Source organism: Coturnix japonica, chromosome 4 (assembly GCF_054131305.1).
Source record: "Coturnix japonica strain WE chromosome 4, WE-NBRP24, whole genome shotgun sequence".
Taxonomy (NCBI): domain Eukaryota; kingdom Metazoa; phylum Chordata; class Aves; order Galliformes; family Phasianidae; genus Coturnix; species Coturnix japonica.
In genome coordinates, this window is record NC_140666.1 from 13288591 (window position 1) to 13304845 (window position 16255).

Here is a 16255-nt window from a genome sequence, read left to right on the forward strand (position 1 = left end):
CTAAATTTAGAATAACATCAGCAGCTCGGTGCATCTATCTGCGCTTGCACTTTATTTTCTGAAAGACGATGACCAAACCAAATCCTGATTTCCTTTTAATCTTGTCTATTTTAAATCAAACTGAAAAAGATATTAAAGCTGCTACTGTGAAACGTGCTGCTCCATGAATTAGTAATTTTGTTTACTTTCTACGCTGGGAATTTTTTTTGCCTGTGTTGCTGTTTCTTACTGCCACTCAATGTGAGGAGCTTTTATTTGAATGAGACTATTTCAAAGCACTTTTACGCTCATGGAGAGTCAGGGACTTATTTATTTTCTGACAGTTATTTACTTCCAGTAAATATTTCACAGCCACTGGATCTCCCAGATGAAAGCAGAGTTTGCTCTGCGCTCCTGTACAGGAGTCTAATTAAAACTGAATAAAATGAGAGGGACAGAGCCTAAATGCTAACTGCGACAGATGTGTCCAGAGGGAATTCAGCAAGGGGAGTCCGCTCCTTGGCACAGACATTGGAACCTCCATGTGAAGGCAAAATAAGAGTGTCCAATGTGGGAACCAAAAGCTTTAGATGGATGGGAAAGTAGGGGAGAAGCTTTCAGAGCTGAGAGCCAGCCGTGCACCTGCACAAACCAACTGCACACTGCCATCACTGCTACTTTCTCCAGTAAGTTAATCATTGCGATGACCTGATCAGCTCTGCAAAGGGTATGACGGCTGTGCTGCCTCCACATTTGGGTAATTTCCCCACAGAGAAAGCCCTGAGGCTTCACACTAACCAAATAAAGAGGGGGAGAAAATGAAGACCTAGCATTACTTTCACTGTTATTTCAGAAACAGCTTGTTTGCTGTTGGTTAAGGAAAGATTACTTGCCACAGCTGCCTAGAGGGCAAAGGCAAATTGAAATTTGCTTAAGGTTTTGAGAAGGATTTTTCACATAAAATAGTGCATTTGGAGACAAGGGAGATTATGAACAATCCTTTAACAAGATCCTCAAGCCATCAGCCTATTTAAAATTATTGATCAGTGCAGCCAGAGAACATTAAGAAAAAAAAAAAAGAGAAAAAAAAATCAGATGAAAATGGAAATACCTCTCTTGTTCTGACTGCTCATAAACTTCATTTCTCTTTGCAGAAGAAAGCTTCTCTGAAAGACCAACAGTTCCCAGGCCCAAGGTAATGGCCCTGCTGGGAAGGTGATGTTTCTAGCACAAGCTACCTGCTGCCATTCCCTGTTCTGCTGCATCCTCCAGCCCAACACACCAGCCCCAAAATACACACTACTGATTTTTTGTTGGCAGTTCTTCAAGTCAGGAAGTTCACGTTTCCTTCCAAGAAGGAATCTGCATTTTTCACTCCAACCACAGACATAGAAAATAAGATTTACAACTAACGAGCCAATGAGACCCAAAAGGAGGAGAAACAGGTAGCAATGTACCAATACCTCAGACTCCTCACAGCCTAGGGAGTAGAATCATAGAAACATTAAGGTTGGAAAGGAGTGACCCCCAAGTCCAACCCCAACCCAAACCACCGTGTCCATAAGCACATCCCTCAGTGCCACATCTCCACAGCTGCAGAACACCCCAAGGGTTGGGCACCCTATGTCAGTGCCTCCCTCCTCTTTCTGAGAAGTTTTTCCTAACATCCAACCCAAACTTCCCCCTGCTGCAACACCATCTTAAACAAAAACAGCCCCAAATCTAACGCCTCAAATCAAAAGGGACATCTCATAGAAAGCCTCTTCATAGGAAGAAGCACAGCTTGACCGTGCATTTTTTTAATGCTTTTCACTTGAGAGCGCAGAACACCAAATCAAAACAAACCCAGATCAGGTATTTAATTGATGTCATCCACCTAGACAACAAAGCTTTCATCTCCAAAGCACTCATGGTGGCGATCGCAACTCCAGGGATTTTGGTTTCAAAATAAGTAAAAATAAACACTTAGCTTTCAATTCGGCGCCGCAGAAGTTGACAGGAATAGTAGCAAACAATAGAAATTATTTGCGTTAATAGCCTTGTTTATTCTAATGATGTTGGTGTTTTCTGTGGAGATTAATTAGCCATAATGTTGCGAATGGTATTACACGTGAAATATGCACAATAAACCAAAAGTTATGTGACTGACCTATGTTCTGAAGCAAAATATTTGCAGTAATGAGATTTCAATTATCCTTTGTTATGGCAGGCCATGCTCTACACTCGTCTGTATTGATAGGAGATGTATTGTTTCAGCATTTTAGCTCTATTTATTTTCTCCCATTTGCATTTTCTTATGCACAGAAAGCGAGAGATGATCGTTACCTTCTTCACTTTGCATTCAATTTACATCAGTAGCACATTACCTCATCCAAACTCATTTATCCACCACAGAAATTTGATAACAAAAGCTACAGTCAGTGATGAATAAAGATCATTTCAAGTGGAGCAAGAGGAAACAAGATGAATTATTGGTTTGGGGACCTTTTGTTTCCTCAAGGAAAGAAAAACATAGGAATTTTTTTCTACCCAGGCAGCACAGACCTCACAGAGCTGTAACTCAAAATCAGCATCTTCTATTTACCTACAGCTGATGCTCCTTTCTGCATACAAAAGTAACTCCTTGCAACCATAAATGTCCCTTACATTTGCTGCACAAAGGAACGTTTCTACATTTTTTGACTGCACAGAATTGATGCTTCACAAGCTTGAGCACACACTGCAACAACTACCCAAGGGTTGCTGTAGCCTCAGAGCAACAGAGAGCTCTCCAGCCTGCAAGACACAGCACATCCGGCACAGCACACTGCTTCCCATCAAAGCAGCCAGCCTGTCTGCACTGCGAAACACACCATAGGATTCTCTTGCATCAACAACAGCACAATACCCATCTTGCTTTGACAACTGCACAATATTAATCTTGCTTTACTGGGAACTAGTGAGAGCTGCTGCCTGCTCCTCTTCAGCCCTTGTGCTTTAACAAGTCTCTAGAGCCTGTTGGCCTCCATCACGTATGGGTGCAATGCTGGACACCAGCTCTGCACTGTGCGTAGGACAAGCTGCAATCAGAGAAGCAGGTCACTGGTATAAAGCCCACAAGCCCTCTCTAGAGTGGGGTGAATGATGTCAGTTTGCTTTCCCTACAACTCCTCAAGGAAAGAGAGGAGGGGAGAGCTTTGAGTGCATTCATTTCAGCCTTTCTAGAAATTAATGCTTCATTTTTTATTTATTTATTACACAGTACCCAGTTTTTGCCCCAAAGAAATTCCTCACCTTCACATTAATGGAAAGTCAGAAGGGAAGAAACATTATTTAAGAGTTATAAGTAACACACCATTAAGCATTAAAGATTTTGTATAGAAACCTTATTTTTGGTCAGCCTGAAACAGGAGCAATTAGCAAACCCGCAGCCAGAAGTCTGCTCACTCTCTCTGCACCACTTGTAGGGTCATCTCCAACTGAATCTATGCTGGGCCCTCTTAGAAACATGGGCTCTACTGAAGGCTTTGAAAGCACTGCTATGGATTTTATGCAGCAATCATCTGGATAGGAATGGGCAATCCAGTGCTTTTAAGAGGTTACTGAAGCTGGCTTAAATGTATTCTTGTGCCTTGCTCAACCTGCAAACCTAGCAGCAACATCCTATAGGACATCAGATGACCCCAAAGGCAGCAGCTACCCAATACATTTCTTCAGCATGGATGTGCCCTCTCAAATAACATCCTTGCTGCCACTCCAAGGCTCAGCAATGGCACATCTGGGGACCTTAAATTAAAGGGTTACCCAGAGCAAATAAACAGGAGCTTGCACTTTGGAACTATTGACCGAGCTCCACCACCTGAACAATTTGTTCCTAGGTTTGGGCAGTAGGAAGAAGATGGCAAAAATCCCCCTCATACTCTCCTTTTGTCTCCTGGAAGCTTTTCTCGGTGCCGAAAGTACAGGTGGGTTCATTTTAAAACCTATGAAGTCCTTCGCTCATGGGGGTGGGGGTTACTGGCACACAGAGAGGGTCCATTTGTCAGTTCACAGTGGGACAACCTGTGCTATCTCATGAGATACAAGGGGTCAGTGGGACCGCAGCATTTCAGAGCTCCTCTATTTGAAGCTCCGGCTCTTTCTTCTGCTTTTATGCTGATTTTTTACACAGAAAGTTTCACAGGGATTAATTTTAAGGATGGGATTTCTCTTGAAGTTGTACAGCTTTCAGTGCTTGATTCAGCCATTTAGAACACACGCACACACACACAAAAGGAAAAAGAGGGAACATGTCACTGGAGGAGTGACATCCACAGTCTTGCTTTTTCCTGGAATACAGCACTCACTCCCATAGAACAGTCACTGGGCTTGCCACAGTGGGAAATGTTTAAAGCCAAACCCAGCATGCATTTAACAGACTGTAAGACGCAGCCAAAACTGTAGACACGATAGAGTAGTTGATGGATGTGGGTAATCACACGTAGTAATACTGGCTGCTGCATGATTGATCTGTAGCAGCAACAGTTCCAGCAGAGGCTGGTTCACTTCCAGTGAGAGTACTTGGCTGGTGCAAGGCCTTTCTTCTTTTATTAAAACATTGTGAGTAACAGGTAAAACAAGGAAAAAAGTGCTTTTCTAAAGTGTTTGCTTATCAATGGAAAGTGAACAGAGTCACCATCCACCCAGGTGTATTTCCTAGAACATTTAATACTCAGGTGGCAGGATGGGTCTTATCTGCAGCCCAAAGATCCCCTCACTCTTGCAAGTGCTGATGTAGAAGTTGCTAAGCCACACGAGCATATACTTGGTGGGAAGATCATTTCCAGCCAGGGCAAGCACCTTGTGTGTGACCCCTTGGGTTTCTGCCACTTTCAGTTCAAATCAAGTTCTGCTTATAAAGCAGCACGTGGGATTAGTAGACATCAAGAAAGCTGAAATGAGTCTGATGAAGGTGAAGTTTGTTTTCATTAAAATTAGAGCTCTTCATTAAAAGGGTTAATTATGCCCATTGCCTAGCATGCTTCCAGCATTAAGAAATGAAGGAGCAGACCTAACGAAATGCAACCACAATCAGAGGCACGTAACTGTGCCCATGCCTGGTTCCCCAGGCACTAACCTCAAGGAGAACCCAACAGGGCTCAAAACCAACAAAGGCTGCTCCATCTCCTTCAGTTCAAGCTTTTCAGCCCAGCTTGAGTTCATGCCAGATGTTGTGACACATGCTGGAGGGAAGAGGGACTCCTCCAGTGACTTGCACATTCCATATATAAACCCCAGTCTTGCAGATGGGAAGGGATCAGGCAGCCCATGGGAACTGCAGTGTTTAAACCAAGCCAGAGTTCTTCAACCATCAATATCTACTGCCAAACAATTAGATTAACATCGGGATTTTAATGCACTCCCCTTCTTTTTAATGGAAAGCATGAGGAAGGCAGAGGTGCAAGCTTGCTTTATAGTGATTAAAATCATTGCAAAAACAATTAGCATTGCACCTGGCACAGACAGACAAATGCTTCTTCCAACCTGGGGAGCAAGGTCAGTGCTGGCTGGGAGAGCACATGTGGTAGCACCACAATGGACCACATCACCAAGTGGCCACCATTGAAAGGCTGGTGGCAACATGGGTGCCCCCTTTGGACGTAGGGCCAGCAGTGCTCACACCACTTTGCCTCAATTTCTGTGTTCAAACAAGACGTCTCTAATAAGCAGCAGCCTTTGGTTGTCCTTCCTTGAATAGCTTATTCCAGTTTGGGCATCTACCATAAGACGTATTCACACCATCTGCTAAACTCCCGTGCTCTTAATCACCCTCCTGCCATCAGCCAATTTCACATGGACTGCTTTGACTCCAGGTTCCCCAGCTTAGGTTAGTAACTAGATTGCAGTTAAATTAGGCACCAAAGAAACCTCAAGTAGGCAATAATGCTTCTGAAACATCACTGACAATGGGGGATGATGAACTCATGAGAAGGGCTATTGAGAGTGCAGAGCCCTACTGCCCACCCCACGGCTATTCAGCAGCCTGGCTTTCTTTTCTAATTGCAGTCTTCATTGAGAACAAAGAAGCGAGCACAGTTCTGAGCAGGACAAGGCGAGGCAATTCAAACAGACTGGAAGAGTTTATTGCTGGGAACCTCGAGAGAGAATGCATAGAAGAAAAATGCAGCTTCGAAGAAGCCCGAGAAGTGTTTGAGAACACAGAGAAAACAGTGAGTATCCCTGCTGCAAAACAGCCAAAACCTTTCCTCTGGGCCTCACCTGTATACAGTGCTGGGGTGAAGCACAGAGTGGGGTGGACTGAAGAGCAAGGGGGGTTGGGGAGGTTGTGTGGCACCCATCAACCCTTTGGTTCTCATTCACAATCCATCTATCAGGCTGGGGAACCTCATTAGGGGTTGGGTGCTCACCACTGGGACTACTGAGGTGCTTCCCTTCAAGCTCTTAGCTTTGGAGCCACCCCTTTAAGCCCAGAAAACAGAAACCAATGGAGGTTTGTTTGTTTGTTTTTCCCTTTGCAGATGGAATTCTGGAAAATATACATTGGTAAGAGCTGCTTTCTTCACATTCACACACACAATATTCATCTCTCAGCGCATAAGCAGCAGATGCTTATGGAAAGAAATATTGCTCAGCATTTAGGAACTGTTTAATCACAGAGTCATGTACCCTAAACGCTGTGGTCGCTCAGCCTATGCCCATCCCACCTTTATAAGAAACACAAGGAAAAAAAACTACTTAGCCTCTTCTATATAGAAGTAGGGGAGAGGGTTGGAACAAACAGCACAGATAACAGTTCACACAGACTGCTGCATCCAGTGAGCCTTCTGGGCTTCTGGTTTCAACAGCAGAGCAAGACAGTAAGAGGTAATACCGCTCCAAGTAATTAACGCTCTGTTATCAAGCATTGAGACTGCCAGATACAGTGCAGGCTCAGTGTGAATCCCTGGAAACGCCACAATAAATGGACCCTCAACACTGTCACAGCAAACACCAGTGGTCCCAAAGCTTTGCTTCTCCACCATCTGTTTTATTTTCCAGCATCTATTTCCTCCCTTTCAACTCCAATTTTACCAAAAACATTTTAATGCCCACTAAAAACATCTGAATCAAATTTTAAAGTACATTTTGATAACTAAACTGCTTTGTAGACTGGCAAAGCACCCAGAACATCACACTAAGAAGCCATAAATAATTCAGATTGTTTGGAAGTTATGCAGTCCTGCATTATAGGACTGCCCCTTGAAAAACTGTAATGCAATGGAAAGCACAGAAATGACAACAGAGCAGCAAGGTCCCAGCCTGCAGCAAGCAAGGATTTGCTCAAACGCAACAGCCATATGCACAGAAATAAAGGAAAGAAGCTGCTTACCTTCAGAAGGCCTCAGGTATGCAGAGATCCCCAACTACTATTCCCTCACCTCCACTGCCAACCCCTAGATGAAGTCTGGGGAGGGGTGGATCCTGGCTCCACCCCTTCCAGTCACTTAGGTACATTGCTTGCACCTGAGCTCCCCTGGGCTGGCTCAATCACCAGGTGTTCAATCACTGGTTCAGGCTGTGACTTAGCATTTCCACTACAAAAACCAACTGATGAAATTCAACACTGCATTTATTTCCCTGCCACTGGACACAATTAGCCCCCCCCAAAAAAGTCATGAACACCATCTATTCATTGTCATCACTGACCTGCCCTGCTGCTCAGCTTATGGGAGCTCATTCCTCACACCTGAACGACCAAACCCCACCTGCTCTCCCCAGGTGGCAGCAGCAGTCACCATCCCATACAAACCATCTGTACCAACACCAGCATCATGCCTTAAACAAGACAACCCCATTCTGACCTTGTTTGCAAGCTGCCTTCTGCATTCTAGTGCTTTCTTCAAGGCATCATTAATGGCCAGGCTTACAGGTAGGACACAATTGTAGGAAGACATGCCCAGAACCTGCTGAGACATCACGTTATTGAGATTAAAAGAGCAGAACTAATCCAATAGGAGACAGTGTAGATAATCGGGCCTTTGGATTAAGCACTGCTGATGATGTTCCCCCAGAGCTGACGTTGCCTGTTGTGCACTTGTGTGCCACAGCTGAACTTGTTTTCCATCTCAGAGATGGAAGGCACGCAGTCTCCTGCTTGTCTTTAACAGCAGGCTTGCACAGAGCACTTGGCCACCACCAGACGTGGTGGACACTCGTGTTTATTAATTCTCCTGTCTTCTCTCAAAGATGGAGATCAGTGTAACTCCAATCCATGCAAAAATGGAGCCGCTTGCAAGGACGGAGTAAGCTCCTATGAGTGCATGTGCCCACCTGGGTACGGAGGCAGGAACTGCGAGATAGGTACGTACAAGGGATGTGTCTTGTGGTTGTTCTGCCTTCTTTGAATTCCCATCTGATCACAGTGGGCATAATGATTTTCATCCTAATCTAGGGCTGTTTCAGACACACTGCACCTCGTTGTAAGACACTGCATGAATGTGCTAATTTAGCCTGAAGGCAGCAGGACCGTGAGGGGATGTGCTTCGGAGTTTAGGAGCAGATATCTCCCTCCTCTGCCATCCCCTTCAGAGCTCCAAGATGCTCTTCCATGGGGCTCACTCACCCTGTGTGCTCTCACTCCACACCAGATGCTGAGTGGGGCAGGACTATGGCAACCTCCCCACCACGGCCCCCTGCTAACACAATAATCTTAATTACTACCAGCAACCTTGATTCTAAAGGCAAACAAAAGGCAAATATTTTCCTGATGGGTTGAGAAGTCTATGAAAACCAAACAGCTGATAATTTAAGCATGAGGGATCTCATGGATTCGGCTCTTATATTTGTAATATAATCAGAGGCTGTGCGGCTCGCATAACATGGTAGACTCACTGCACTAATAAAAGATTCTCTTTCTAGTTGTGCTTCTGCTCTGGCAAGAGAAGAGCGTACGTTAAAAAGAGCATTTCAAAGCTGCATCAAATTTAAATAGTCTCACTGCAGATTTCTCATGGAAGCGAGACAGAAACAAAAATAGCGCCCGAAGTGAGGCGTGAAAAGGATCTCTGTAAAAATAGTAAATGATGGCATTAAAATGGCTACAGGAAGGGAGGTGTCCTTGAGGAGGTAGGAGTGGAGTTAATCTGCTGTGAAGCGATATGAAAACTCAGTGAGAATTAAAAGGGTGCCTGCAGATGGGTGGATTTCCACCTCTGAGGGATGGTGGTCCCATGGCAATGAGGGGTGGGGTGGGAGAAGGTGCCTGCTGTGCACTGGGATGCTTGCTGGGCCATGGTTGCCCTATAGGTGCTGAAATCTGTCCCACTGAATGGATATGGGTCCTCCACCCCAGGCTGCACCCTTCTATTGGTGTGTCAGGAAGAGCTTGTTGTTCCATACTCAGAGCCCAGCAGTAATCCTAAAACAAAGGTTTCCCGGGGCACCCACAGGGCACAGGGTGCTCTCTGCTGGCACCTGCACCACAGCTGGATTTCTGTAAGCATGGGGGTTGGAAGGGAGCACAATAGTGGGGAAATCACATGGCTCTTAACCAAATATTTGCAGCAGTCCTTTGGGGTCAGGCTGCCAAAATTCAGGTGGCTCCACAGGGCTGAGTGACTCCAATTGCACCAGGATTGGTATGCTGGGATTACTGGGGCTCAGCAGCACTTCTTGTAGGACCTCATGGCTGTTTCCTCACCCTGCTGTCCCAAAGAGGTCCTCAGCACTCCCTCACCATGAAGAGGGTGGGGATTTGCAAGAGGACACTCTCTTTGTGGCCAAGCACAGTCTGGAATAGCTGTAGGCAGCTGTAGGCTGAACCCCCAAGACCAGTTCCCTATAGCTCCCACCAGGGTCATGTCAAAGAGCTTTCAGCATCTTGTTTTGATTTCTTTCAGACTCTACCTGTGCTACGAAAAATGGGGGCTGCGAGCACTTCTGCAGGCATGACCCTCCACAGAAGGCTGTATGCTCCTGCGCCAGTGGCTACAAGCTTCATGAAGATGGAAAGTCCTGTAAACCTACAGGTTAAACTTTTAATGCATTCTAAGAGAGTTGGGTTAAAGCTTCCAATGTCTTCTCCTGGGTTTAAGTCCATGAATCTCAGAGAAATTAGTTACTCTGTTGGAAGCCAGTCTTGTTCTCTTGCTTAGCAGATGTAAGAAGCCTGATGCTGCACTTTCCCAATGGCAGATGTGAGGCTGCACTTGAAAGATGGGGTCTAAGCAGCCTTTTTTTAGCCTAGGAACACAGAGAGGAGTTCAGGTGTCCGAAACTTCACACAGAAGTCAAATGCCCGTTCCAGAGGGCTGCTCACAAAGGCACATCTTATATTTCCAGACAGGGATCAGTAACTTTCTGGTGACATAACTATTATGCTCGGCTATACCATTATGTACGCAGGTGTCCATTCAGCCTGAGCTAGCTGAGCTATTTCTTCCAATAGCTACTATCTCATTACTGACCTTCCATCTAGGATGCTCCAGGCTATGATAGGACAACAGACAATCTTTCATCCTCTAAATTATATTCCCTGAGTTTTCCCCACTCCCAGGCTGTTACAACAGTTCAAACTACACCAGCTTATTCAATCCCAACCCAACACAGAAAGTTCATTATGCCGAGCACACCCAGCAGAGGAAAGAGGAGACTGACTGGAGAAAAGTTGTTGTCAATTAAGCTCAATGTAACGTTTGGTACCATCGTATTTCCAGTACGTGAGTGTAGCTGAAATGCCACCTAGCTAGCAGGCAGGAGGCTGCACAGGAATGGGTTGAACCCCTGAAGGGCTGACTTTCAGCAATCAGGCTCTTGGCCTCATATACTTTCTTATGCTTTCTGCTAACGGAAATAGGTTCTTTGGACCAGAAAGTTTCACTGTTAGCAATAAGACCATCTTTCAGATTGGATAATTACTCTTCCTGCTAAAGCTTACCATTTCTTGGCACTGAAGCCTTCATTCCCAGCCCAGCCTCCTGACAGCGCTTTCCCTCACCGAGCACTTACTGGAGCCCTACTCCTAACGTGGACTTCTTAAGCAGATGTGAAATCTCTGTAGGCCACACTCACATCTGATTTCACACTAATGTTTGTTTGCACAGTGCTGTCAAAAGCTTTTCAGATGAAAGACAATGCCTGATGCTATTTACTATTTTGACTGCCACTATCAGCAGGAATTCGGCACACACTGCGTAGGAGAGAAACGGGAAGAGCTCAGCTGAAATGAGCCCACAGATGAGGTCTTCATTAACAGGAAAATCTAAACTCGAGCATGAGTTTATTAATGTTTTCCTCACCTTGGTGCCAAGCAGGATTATCTGTACAACTGGCAGATATTATTTCCTGCCCTCTCCCAGCTGGACATTCATTGTTCTGGAGCTACTAGCTGCAGAAATGTCAGCCAACAGCCGGGCTGCCCAGCACACAGCTCCCAGGCACACACCCTTGTGCTCTGCTAAATAAAGGCACAGCTGTGCCACCCTGTCCAGCGTACCCTCTCTCTTGCAAGCTTCCTTCTTTATAAAGGCAGTTCACAAATCACATCTAAAACCTGTTCTGCTTTTGTTGATCTTGTATGTTGTCTGTATGGATGCTCCGGGTACCAATTGTTTCATTTACACGCATCTCCTCACCTGTTCCTTCCCTTGCTGTGACACTCGGAGTCATTGCACTGCTGGGCATAACCTCATCCACTTCTCCTCCAGTGCCATATCCCTGCGGGAGGATCACAGCTCCAGAGATGAACGGAAAGGTCACCCGCACTGAAAACACCATTGAGCGCTGGAACATCACCGCCCATGATGAGGATGATGATCACGTCGAAGAGCTCGACATCACAGAGCCACCCTCCACCCCCACCGCCCCTGCCAAGATCGTGCCGATAACTAAGAATGACACCCGGGTGGTCGGGGGATACGACAGTGTGAAGGGCCAGCTGCCATGGCAGGTATGGGCTGCTCCTGCGTGCTCCCATCAGTCCCTGCCATTAGCTCCCTCTGCAAACATGCTCACCTTCCATCACACCGAAACCTGCCTCCGAAGCTGCTTTAGCATGACATCTCCCATCTCATAGGAATGCAGCTTCTCTCTGCATATGGTTTCATGCCACAGCAGCAAAACTTCTGACTGGGAGTCTATCCTGGCAAACAGCTACAAGTCAGAGTGGCTTCAGCTTGCTTTTCAAAGGGCTACGTGGCTCCATTTCTGCTGAAGCCTTCCTGAAGATGGGAAATATCTTCTCAATGTAACACTCTGATTCTTGCAAGCCTTGGCATAGACCAGCACTGGTTGTGGCAATGACCCATAGGGCCCATTCATGCAGGTCAGCCAGGAGGAGTACCAGAAATCTAAACCTAAGAAATCAGCACCCAAAACAAAAGCATATTCACTTACTATGAGCCCACTGAGGCTGGCTGTGCTCACGAAGACCTCCACCTCACCAGGTACAACCCTCCCAAATTATTTTGTTCGCCCTTTCATCACCTGGCAGGTGAGGGTGCCCATCCTGCAGGGGTCAGACAGCACGAGGCAGGGATGCTGTGTGCTCCCCAGGGCCCGGGATGGCTGCGGAGCTCAGAAAAGAGCCCTAGAAAGACCGCAGAGGCGAGCGGTGCTGCCATCCCGTGGCTGGCAGCTGGGGACGGCCAAGCTGGGGCTGCCGCTGCGGGATGGGCACGGGCGGCTGCAGGGAGGGCATGAGGAAGCCTGGCAGGATGCCGTGCAGCGTGGGAGGGATACAACGAGTGAAACAGAAAGGAAATCCATCTTTTCAGTACAGCTCAGCGAGTCGGCTGATGGATTTAATTAGAAGTTTTAGCGTAAGGGATGTCCTGGCTCTGGGCCCCGTGAGTGGGTGGGTGCCGGATGCTCGTATGATACAGGCACTTAGTATCTCGCCCCCTGTTTCTCTGGTCATTAAAAAGCACTCTTATGAGGTTGTGTATGGAAAACTGTTTGGGAAACTCTGCGTTAAAGTGGAGTTTATCATAGAATACCCTGAGTTGGAAGGGACCCATAGGAGACATTGACTCCAACTCCTGGCTCTACACAGGACTATCCAAAAATCAAACCCTATGCTGGGGCTGTGTGACCCCCAGCCTGGAGCAAGGCTCAGCCAGGGGCAAGTGCAGCAGTGTATGAACAGCACTGGACAAAGCAGGGTGGGGGCATGGGGACATGCAGGGAGCAGCTCCTGGCATGGCTGGTGCAGCTCTGGCTCTGCACAATTTAACACAACCCAGCTGCTGTTTCCTTCTGCTCCCACAGGTTCACCTGGTGGACAGCAGCGGTTTGGGGTTCTGCGGAGGGTCCATTATCAATGAGAAATGGGTGGTGACAGCAGCGCACTGCCTGAAGCCAGGGGACAACGTCACAGCTGTGGCAGGTGAGCACTGCAGGTGGCACCGCTGCTCAGTGATGACAGAAGCTCAGCCCAACTGGAGGAGAACACCCCAAAGGTGGAGTGCCCCCCAGCAGGCTTTGTAGGAGCTCAGAGAGGCAGCAGGGCCTGGCTGCAAGGCAAGGGGTGCTGCAGCTTCACAAAACTAATGTATCTCTCCTTGACAAATAGCATTTCTCCCCTCCCCTCCCCCCTTAACTCCTGGTACCCAGCTGCACCAGGTTGCCTGCTATCATTCAGAGCAGGGCTTTGGCAAGCAGTGCAGTGCCATGTTTTACAGCCATGGCAGAGTCATCTTCCCCAAATTACTTGTTTCCCTCCAGTATGATTACCCAGCACAGGAAGCACAATGATGGAGCTGCTAACAGCTACAGGCAATGTTCAGAGGACGCAGGGAAGAATCTCACTTTCTTGTATTACCGACAAAAATGAGATTCTACCTGAGCCTTGAAACACTGAATTCATATCTACAGAAATTGGCTTATCAAGAGGGCTCCATCTGCATTTTCACCTTCTGCAGCAGCGCAGCTGAGCCCTGGCTGTGAGCTGTGCTGCACCGTGGTGCTCATGCTATGGGACCAAAGCCCTGCCCTGTGCAGGCAACAGGAGGCTTGCAGCTTATACACAGCTCTTTTATTTCCCTACCTGCCTTCAGGCACAAAGCTCAGCACTGCACCCACAAACACAGGAAAGTACACAATTCTCAGTGCAATGCTTTCCCCCAGACAGATGTTTTGTGTTCACTGCACCTGCACACCAGCTCCCTCCCCTTCCCGGCTCAGCTCTGCCGTCAGCCAGCTCCCCGTGCACTGCACTGCCCTGCAGCACTGCTCTATTTCCAGGGCAAGATTTGGGGCAGGTAGCAAATCAAAGTGAGCAAAATGTGCTTTTGCAGGGCTATGGGAACTGCTAGATTCATACTCACACCAGGCACAGTGCACAGGTAACACATGAATCCTTCACCTCCATTCATGCTAAAGGTTCAGCTTTGTTCATAGCATTCTGGGAGGCCCATGGAGTGATAGCAGGGATGGAAGAAGCACTCCCAGCCCCACTTCTTTGCCTCTCTCCACCTTCATCACTGAAACATATTTACAGGTCCCCAGCAATAGCAAGCAGTTATCACACGAGTAAAACCCTCTCCAAGTCTCCCTCACTTCTTGCATTGACGCTGTGGAAACGCAGCCTGCAAAAAAAAAAGCTGACACTCACACTGCTACTGCAGCAATAAAAAACCCAAACCCTTGGCAATCGGAGCAGCAGCACAGCCACCAGCCCCACCTTGGCCATGCAGAGCACAGCACAGCCTGGCACATCACCTCACCTCTCTGCTGGGTCCTGTTGCTCCTTGCAGGTATGGGGCACAGCTGGGGCTGCTGCAGATGCTGCTTAGAGGAGATCAGATGTTAAGTAGATCACAGCAGAGCACGAGGAAATGCTGCAGCATGAGTTAAACAAGCTCTGCACCTCTAGGGCTGAGAAAAGCCATCCTGTCCTCACCATCAGCAGGCTGTGGGGGAGGCAGGAGCTCAGCTCAGCACCCAATGCCCACAGCTGAGCCCCACAGCATTCCCTCTCCTTCCACCTGTTGTCATGCAGGGTGTGGGGGAGAAGCAGCCAGCTGCAGGCACTCAAGAGACAGCTGCACCCTGCAACTGGGCGCTGGGACCCACGGGGAAGTGCTACCCCTACAGCCCCACCAGCTGTGGGTCTGCAGAGGGGCAGGTGTCTAATGAGCAGTGGCTGTGAGCACTTGGGAGCCAGTGCCATCTGGGCAGTGAGGCTCTAGGCTGCGGGAGCACTGAGATGGCACTGGGGAGGACACGGCTATCACCAGGTCCATTCATTCATGTCCGCAGGTGAATACAACACGAAGGAGGATGACCACACAGAGCAGTGGCGGCAGGTGGTTAAAATCCTTCCTTACCCCGCCTACAACCACACCAGGAACAAGCACCACAACGACATCGCTCTCCTGGAGCTGGACCAGCCGCTCACCTTCAACAGTTACGTCACCCCCATCTGCATCGGCAGCCGGGACTTCACCAACAACCTGCTGAGCAATGGGCCGGGCACGGTGAGCGGCTGGGGCAGCATGCTGTACCGCGGCCGCTCCGCCACCATCCTGCAGGTGCTCACAGTGCCCTTTGTGGACCGGGTGACCTGCCTGAAGAGCTCATCCACCACCATCCTGCAGAGCATGTTCTGTGCTGGATACACGGCCGGGGGGAAGGACACGTGTGGGGGGGACAGCGGTGGGCCCTACACCAACAGCATCGGGGAGACCTGGTTTCTGACGGGGGTCACCAGCTGGGGTGAGGAGTGCGCCAAGCCAGGCAAGTATGGCATCTACACCAAGGTCGCCAAGTACGTGAAGTGGATCAGGGAAACCACAAGGCTCACCTAAGTGAGATGATGTGCTACTGAAGGGACTGGGTAGGGGGAGGCTGCAGGAACTGTCTCAGAGATCATTGTGTTTTGTTAATCGTTTCTATGTGAATTAATTTCTGCTCTTGGAAGAGAACACAGTGTAAATGTGGCAATACGGAAATAAAAAGCCTTTCTAATTACCTGTGACTGCATTCTTGCATGCTCCAGCACTGGGTATGTCCCCAAACCCCACACGCCCATGGCTGCCCACCACAATCCCAGTTCCCCACATGGAGGTTGCGGTCCCAGCCCAGCCTGCATTGGGATGCAAGGTGAGTGGTGCTGGGGGGCCAGCTGCTATTTCAGCCCTCAGGATAAGCTCTGAGGTGCCTCACCCATCTTCGTGTCAGCACACCCAGCCAGAAGCTGATGGGAGCCTGTGTCACATCTCATTTTAAAATCAAAACGTGTGTGTGAATGCTGTATTTGTTCCAAAGAAAGGAAACAAAGCTGACGCTCAGGATGGTTTCAGAACCATAACAGAGGTGT

General features: G+C 48.0%; 1 protein-coding gene across 1 annotated transcript; it reads left to right on the top strand.

The window, feature by feature from the left end:
• The first annotated feature begins 3828 nt into the window (after nucleotides 1–3828).
• On the top strand, nucleotides 3829–15906 carry F9 (coagulation factor IX). The gene is made up of 8 exons (XM_015860428.3): nucleotides 3829–3923; nucleotides 6004–6167; nucleotides 6477–6501; nucleotides 8185–8298; nucleotides 9837–9965; nucleotides 11643–11884; nucleotides 13204–13321; nucleotides 15196–15906. Exons 1-8 carry the CDS (start codon nucleotides 3857–3859, stop codon nucleotides 15741–15743), a joined length of 1407 nt encoding a protein of 468 aa, XP_015715914.2. The 5' UTR covers nucleotides 3829–3856; the 3' UTR covers nucleotides 15744–15906.
• Nucleotides 15907–16255: the final 349 nt, after the last annotated feature.